The sequence below is a fragment of the Perognathus longimembris genome, chromosome 6 (assembly GCF_023159225.1).
Source record: "Perognathus longimembris pacificus isolate PPM17 chromosome 6, ASM2315922v1, whole genome shotgun sequence".
Lineage (NCBI taxonomy): Eukaryota > Metazoa > Chordata > Mammalia > Rodentia > Heteromyidae > Perognathus > Perognathus longimembris.
Genome location: NC_063166.1, coordinates 81,184,002 through 81,191,764, shown reverse-complemented (window position 1 = coordinate 81,191,764; position 7,763 = coordinate 81,184,002). Strand labels below are relative to the sequence as shown.

General features: G+C 50.5%; 1 protein-coding gene across 1 annotated transcript in view; it reads right to left on the bottom strand.

The window, feature by feature from the left end:
• Positions 1-337: 337 nt before the first annotated feature.
• The window catches only part of Dok5 (docking protein 5), a 105,539-nt gene continuing 98,113 nt past the window's right edge, over positions 338-7,763 (bottom strand). Inside the window, exons 7-8 of the mRNA XM_048349643.1 lie at positions 6,186-6,306; positions 338-1,106 (exon numbers count right to left, since the gene is read on the bottom strand). Coding sequence (XP_048205600.1) covers positions 1,042-1,106; positions 6,186-6,306 — 186 coding nt within the window. The 3' untranslated portion in view covers positions 338-1,041. The remainder of the gene's footprint in view (positions 1,107-6,185; positions 6,307-7,763) is intronic.

Below are 7,763 nucleotides of genomic sequence, written 5' to 3'. Positions count from 1 at the left end.
AGCGGCCTTTTCTTTAGAGGCTAAGCCCACTGGAAGCCCTGAGCAAGTGGCCCTGGGTCCCATCACCCCAGCTCTGCTTCCTGGCTAGTCTCCCCTGGAACGGAAGCCCTCGGCAGTTGGGCCCAGACTTTGCATCTGCATCGCGGGACTCCCGCGCCTTGCTGGGAACTGGGATGCTTGGTATAGTCAGCACCACAGACCTCCTGGACAAACGTAGGAATGGATAAATGGCTATCACAGCATCACCCACGCAGTTCGTAAGGAAAAAAGTCACACACCCTTTTGAGAAACAGCTGGAATATGGAGGAAACTATCTTGCCAGGATCCAGAGACCACATAGATGAGGAATTATCTTTTATTTTAAAATGCTTTACGGAAGTACTCCAGACAAAAATAAAGACTTAAGACATAAAACAAAAGAAAAAAAAAAGAAGGAAGAGGAAGGGAAGAGTGTGGGGAAGTACAACGATTACTAGGGGGTCCCCCGGAAGGAGAGTCTAGAACATAATAGATAAGAGTGCCTCCGAAGTACTAGCTGAACTGATGGATTCCCAGGAGCTAACCAGAAGCACACCATATTAATAACCAAGAACGGGGTGTAAACAAATAACCAATCCATAAGAGCCGTTTTATTGTCAATGCTGACTCACACAATCAAAATACTCAGAAGGAAAAAAAAAATCACACAAATCCACAGGAGGGAGATTCAGAGCAGCCCGGGGTACATTATGACTATGTACACTGGAAAACGCATGTGGCATTGGCTCCTCTCTGTCTGTCCAGCTGTGAAAGAGCCGGGAAACGTCGATCTCCACACAGCCATGCTCAAGAGGCCACGACAAAACAAAAGGAAAAGGAAAGGAAAAGGTGTGTACTGTATTGCCATTTCCCAATGACCATCCATTAGCTAGTGTGAAGCGGTTCCTCTCCCTTCCTTCTTCTTCCTTCCTTGCAGCTACCCAGCCGCTGCCTCTGGCCCGGTGCGTGGATCTGTGGCCATTGACTCAATCGTGGGGCGTTGACTCCTCCTGACAGCCACTGTCAGTGCTCAGATCGGTAGGCAGGAAAAGTCTCTGTTCGGTGGAGCTTCAGAGGGCTGGTGACATCTTTTCCAAAGAGAATTTAAAAGCAACAGTTATGTTTTGAGAAATTTCACGATCAAATTAGCTAGTTCTCACTTAATGGAAATAAGGGACATGCTTTTAGTGTGGGAACTCTTTTGCTTTCAGGCCACCGAGTAATATGCATATTCACATCATGGTTAATGTAGCGCATGCGTGTGGCCTCCTCCTTGAGCCTCGATCAATCTAATGTTAGCACTTATTCCCTTCCTTAATTTTGCATCTACACCAACATCGGTGCCCAGAGATTTCAGAAGCAATAACAGAAAAAATAGGGACTATGGAAAAAAAAATTTAAGGGAGATATTTTTGGCCAACCTTCAGAAATAAGCCAATGGTATGCTTTTACTTAACTTCTGTAATGTATATAAAAGGAGACATCTCAAACCCCATTTAGCCTTCTATATTTCAAGTTTAGGTACTAATCTAAGCAATATCAAAGAGTTGTGACATTAAGTTAGAGTCGGTGAAGTTCCTCTGTAAAGGGCCAGGCATTAATTAGATGTCAGCAACCCAAAGCAGCTAGAGTTAACAGGTAGAGAACAGACAAAGAGATGCCAATATGACTTTATTAACTGCAGTGAGCCTACAAGCAGCCAGAGCCGGACAATCCCCGAGGACACCTGCTGCCCCCTGCTGGCTCGGGGTGACCTCAACTTACACTGTGGAGATGGAGGCTTTTCAGGACTGGGCCTTGCTCCCTATGGGGTCAGGGAGCCAGTACAAAGCCCGAGAGACAGGTCCAGGCCTTGGGGGGAGGGGGGGTTGTAGCACCCACTTACACATATGAAACGATGCTACATGTAATCACTGAGCCAAGCACAAAGGCTGAAGGAAGCAAGTGGCTCCCAAGGTTTGCATTCACACTCTGTTCTCCTATCACACACAACACAAGGCCTCTTTCCTAAGCCCTGAGCTCCTGGGCCCCTGGGAAGCATGATGGGTACACGGGGTCTCCTGCTCATCTCTCCAGGGCTCAGGCAGGCCGTGAGGTGAACTGTGAGTCCCCACAGAAGGAAACAGCTGGTCCTTAGGGCTATGATCTTTGATCTCATCTTGCTGAGGTGACTACTCTTCTGTGGGGCACACCCGCCTGGAAGCCTTGCATCGTTAAGAGGTGGTTCTAGCTGGCCACGCCCCTTTTCCCGAGCCCTGAGGCCATGTGGATAGCCCCGCCCACCTTCTCCGGCAGCCCCGCCTCCCACCTCAGCCTGCGTGTGCACCAAGGTGGCTGCTGTGATGAACCCAGAGGGGGTCCTGGGGGCCCTTAGGGGAAGTCCCATGACGTCACTCCTGATGGACAGCTCAGGCATCAAATCCCAGCCCCTACGTAGATGCACATGCCCCTCCTCTTCCGCCGCCCTCCGACCCGTTTAAAAGAACAGCTCATTGCCGCCATTAAACGAGTCTTAGCTCTGACTGGCTTCCAGGCTGCCTGTCTGTCCTCTGTGGAGAGGGGGGCTGGGTGGCAGTCTGTCAGCCCTCTTTTCCTCTTCCTGGCCCATCCAGGTGGGGCGTGTTTTCCCGTCTCTCCTGCAGGACAGGAGAGCCTGGGAGGCTAAAAACCCCCGACACTCTTCCTTGTTCCCGTTGGATGCTATCTTTAAAGCAAATCCTTTAGCATGTGGGCAGCATGGTGCTTCTTTAGCACAGGGTAGAAGTTCTGAAGGGGAAGATGAGGGCTGAAGACAGGTACCCTGCATTGAAGCCAGGTCCTCCCAGTTCATGTACAATGGTCCCGAGGCTGCTGCCTCCCTGTCTCCCTTGCTCCTTTGCAATCTGAGCATCCAAAAATGTGAACTGAGTTTGACACTCGGCTGTGCTCGGCATCCTCCAGCACTTCCTTGCACATTCTGCACAAACAAATCTTGGCCGCTGCAGCTGTTGCCTGCCGACTGCCCCCTCACATCCTTAAGGGGCCATCCGCGCTCACACCTTTCTGCCCTTCCAAGGTTGCACATCTCATCCGATTCAGGGCCTTTGCACTTGCTGTTTTCTCCATGGAGACTGCTTAGCCCTGGCTGGCTGTTTGACTGCCTCTTCTTGAATTACACCAGAGATTTCACTGGCTACAATTCCGCCTCAATCTCTATCAACACTTTCTATTCTTAAGATAATCCATTCTTTTGCTAGTTACACATATCAAAGGAAAGGTTTAGATAACTATGCTTATAATGCTGCATTTGATTTTAAGATCTAGGAGCAAAGACACACCCCAGGAACACCCACACATATATGAACACATGTGTGTGTATGTATATATGTGTATACTGTCTGCCCCAGGGCTGGCACAAAGAAGCTAGGCCATAACCATCTGGAGAAATGAAGGAGGGTTGGCTGAACAGACACAGGAAATCCTTAAATCTGAACTAGTTGCTAGAGGTTGGACAGGTACTAAAAGCCTTCAAGTTCTTGGTTTCTCAGTAGCAAATGAGAATGAAAGACTTTCTTGGGAAGCTGTTTAGAGATCCAAGTAAGACTATGTGTGTTAAGTAATGAAGTGAAGCCAGCCCTCAGCAGACCCTTACAAAGAGTCATTTTTTAAAATAATATACTCAGAGAATAGACCTGACTCCCCAGTAAAAGCTAGATGTGGGATTTCAACACTGCACCTGAGGTATATGAATTTTTTTTAAAAGGAGCTTCACAGTCAAGAAAGTGACAGAGCTCTGCTTTAAGAAAGATGAAACACATCATTAATTGCAGGACACCTCAGAGAGTTGGAAATTGTGGCTTGTATTCTCCATTTCTTAGAGGTGAAATTACCATGAAACACATTACCCCTCCAGTGGCATGGAACAGTGGATTTTTCTGGAAGGGTGTTATCTTCCATGGTTATCACCCACAAACACTTTTGAGGAAGCTACTGTTTTTGTTTTATCTAATGCATGTCTGAAAGATTCCTGGGGCTATGGTGCTCAACAAAAGATGGTTGGCTATTTTTCTTTCATAATGTCTTCCAGGTTCCATGCTAGAGCTTTTGTATCTACCTCGCCACAGGTGAGAACGTACACAAGATAACTGGCAAATGGAGCGGAAGAAACAGGAAAGGGAAAATGAACGTCTTCAGGTATCAAAACCAGTGCCTTCCACTCCCACCACGGTGGTAAAGCGACAATGGCAAACTGAGCAGCAGGTGGCGCACAAGGACTAAGTTTAGGCAGGAAATGTTCACATTCCTCAAACCAGTTTGGTAAATCCTCCTATAAGGCCTGGATTATTTCCAAGATTAACGCCTAAATCTTCCAGGAAAGGGCAGCGGGAGTTCCATCGTCGAGGTGGCTTGTTCACAAGGTGGCTTATACTTCATACAAGCACCCACAAAATGAGAAGAAATGACAACTTTGTGGCACACAAAAAGACATCTCCCCAGGCCATTAACTTTTCCCAATTCACCATGTTTGTCAGGTAGAAATATACATGTGTGCATGCGCGCGCGCACACACACACACACACACACACACACACACACCACCTATATATAAATGTAAATGTAGCTGCAGCAGGTAGCACTTGCCTCTAGTCTCAGTTTACCTGAGAAGCAAGGATAAGAGGGCTCAGACTCAGCTCCACAGCACGCCAGCGTTAACAAAACTATATGTCAAATCAAGCCCTGCACAGAAGTGCCACCTGTAGTCTCAGCTAACAGGAGATGGAGGTGGGAAGACCACGGGCCGAAGCCAAGCCAGAGCATCGCACCCTATCTCTCTGAAAACCGTATTTCAAAGCAAAAAGAGGGGAGGATAGCTCAAGTGGTAGCATATCCCCAAAATGAAAAAAAAAAAAAAAAGTACCTGCCTTCAATACTCTTATTCAGAAGACAGAGCAATAGTCTCCATGGTAAATATGGACAAGATACTATACCAACTCAAATACTGCAAAAATAAACTCTAAAGTTGATGTGATGATAATAACTGGATCTAGCCCAACTGTCTGCAGATACATCTGGGAAGGTCATTTAATTCGCCCGTTACCGAGAAGAGCCATCCGCTCTGCTACCCATCCGCTCTACACAGGCGGCATGCTGGCTGCTCTGTGTTTGCTGGATGATCAGGATGCTACTGTCCTGATACTCCGGGGAGGGCACTGGGAGACAAGGCCAGGGCAGTACCAGGCCAGCTCTACTGTCCTCCTGGACCTTACTGCTTCCTGGAAGAGGTGGCCAGTGCATCCGGTCGTCATGTCGTCAGTGAGAGGGGCACAAAGGAGAGGGTCCTTGTTTCTTCATTGTAGGGATGCACAGAGCCGGAGGGCTGCTTGCTAGCTAGCTCCAGGGGGCGCTGAGAAGGAGTGACGAGTCTCGGGGTGCACTGGAGGGGAGCAGGGTTAATTGGAGGGGGTGCCGCAGAATTCTCCATGGTGGGGCTCCCTGGGGGAGCACCTGAAGAAGGCAGATGCGTCCTGGGATGGCGGGTGGAGCCCGGCGCTATCTGTGACACTCACTGGCTCGTCCTCACTGTGCATTTCTTCCCCCTGCACGGACGCTGGGGTCACCTGGGGCTGGCGCTTTCACCTTTGGGATCCGGCCCTTCCACAATGCGGGGTTCTTGGTGGGGAGTGCCTCTCACGGCTTGTTCGTTGGCTTGCTTATCAGTTAAGTGTGCCCCACGCTCTTCTTTTTATGTATGGAATGTAAAGGGCCACATGGGAACGGCAGGAATGAGCTTCAACTGAACACTTCCATTGCTCTTCTGGTTTCCAAGAAGGACACTTTCTGATCTGCTTTCAGGGGTACAGTGTGACCCACCCAGCTCCCCACCTCCGCCCAGGGCCCTGGCCCGGCAGGCCTGCTGGGAGGGGGAGGACCATGGCAGCCCCTGCTCCAGCAGGACTGGACAGGGGTCTGACAATGGGTGTTTCTAGAGAATTCCTGGGGAATGCTGCATTATTCCGTGGGTGTTGGTTAAGGAGGGGGTGGGGATGGGGGGGGAGGTGTCCCGTGTCAGCAGGGCCCGCTGCGTGGCCTCTCCATGGAAGAAGGGCCTCCCTGCAGTGGCCAGGCCCCCGCCCCGCCGACCCCCGGGCCCCGCGCTGGGGCAGGCGCTGCGCGCTTGCTGGGCTCACCTTGCAGGCGGTAGAGCTGCCCCGCGCTGCGCTGCCGGGTGATGTGCTGCCAGTAGGCGCTGCGGGGCAGCGGCACCACGGTGCTCAGCGAGGCCGCGCGCTCGCTCATCTTCATCTGGAGCTGTGGGGACAGAAGCAAAGACGGCAGAGGAGGTGAGCCGGAGAGGAGCCGGAACCAGGGAGGGAGCCGGGGAGGGCAGGCGTCCCCAGCCAGCCCAGCCCTGCCCACTGGGGCGCAGCTGCCTCTCAGTGCTTCACCCTGCAGGCCACGGCAACTGACCCTGGGGGGGTCCCCCTCCAGCCCGGCTGCCTCTGGGGTTCAGAGGGGGCTGAGCGCCTCAGGGCTTCTACAGTTGCACTGGGAACCAGGAAAGGCCAAGGCACCCCCTCCCCCACCCCGGCCTTTATGAGAATGTTTCTAGACCAGAGACTCAGAGGAAGCACCCTAAGGATTTGTGTCCTGTCTAGTTCGCTGCTCCGCTCACCTCCCTGGGTCCAAACACTTTCCCGGCACACAATGGCACAGAGGTGGGGTTGCTGGCCCTGAAGATGGGACTAGAGTCTATCTCCGAAGGACAGTGATGGGGAATGACTCAAGGAGAAGAAGGTGGGGACAAGACCCTACCTACCCAACAGGTGGGCATAAGAGAATGAGCCTGCCAGGTAGAACCACCCACTTCTCCCGCTCCTATCCACAAGCGCCATGCCATTTGATTAGAAACCAACTAGTTGCTAAGGTTGAGTTCTGGATACGTGAACAGTCGTCATCCACCCAATCTTTTATTTAAAGGCAGGAGCAAACACGGGGTGATCTTTGGGGGAAGGGGCTTCAATGTCTGTCGGTCAAGGCCGGGTTAATTGTAGATGCTGGAATCGTTGGCAGATCCAGTGCCACACCCGGAGCAGGGACATGAACCAAACAGGCAACTCTGTTCCCCTACCTGGCTCTCATCTCAGGCCACCCTACCAAATGGAATGCTCCTTTGGCTGTTCCAAGATGGTAGCATTAAACACCTACCCGGCTATGTGGTATGGGAAATTGTTGAGATGAGAATTTCACAGCCTTGTCTAGCACAAAACAAGGTAAAGAAGGGAAATGAGGATGATGGTGATGGTGGTGAAGGCAGAAAACCAATCCTTTACTCATTAGGACCAAAATCATATGAGGCTTCAGCCCTGGAGACCAAAATTCATTGAATTGATGAGCCTCATTGAGTTGAAAAAAAAATTAATAACCATTGGAAAGAGAATCTTACATGTGCTGATAGATTGAATTTCTAGTCCTTTTTAATGACAGCATGATTACCAACTAGTATTCATTCCCATATTTTACAATCCTATGGGTTGTTTTTTTTTTTTTGTTTTTTTTTTTTGAGATTTCCCACCGCCCCCTTCCTTTCTCTGGTGGTTCTGGGGATTGAACTCAGGGCCTGGAGCTTGCCGGGAGAACTGCATGCCACCATGCTGGGATTCGTGGTTGAGATACAGCCTAACTTTTTGCCCCAACTGACCTCAAACTAGGACCCTCCTGATCTCCACTTCCCAAATATCTTAGATTACAGGCGTGAGCTGCTGTAC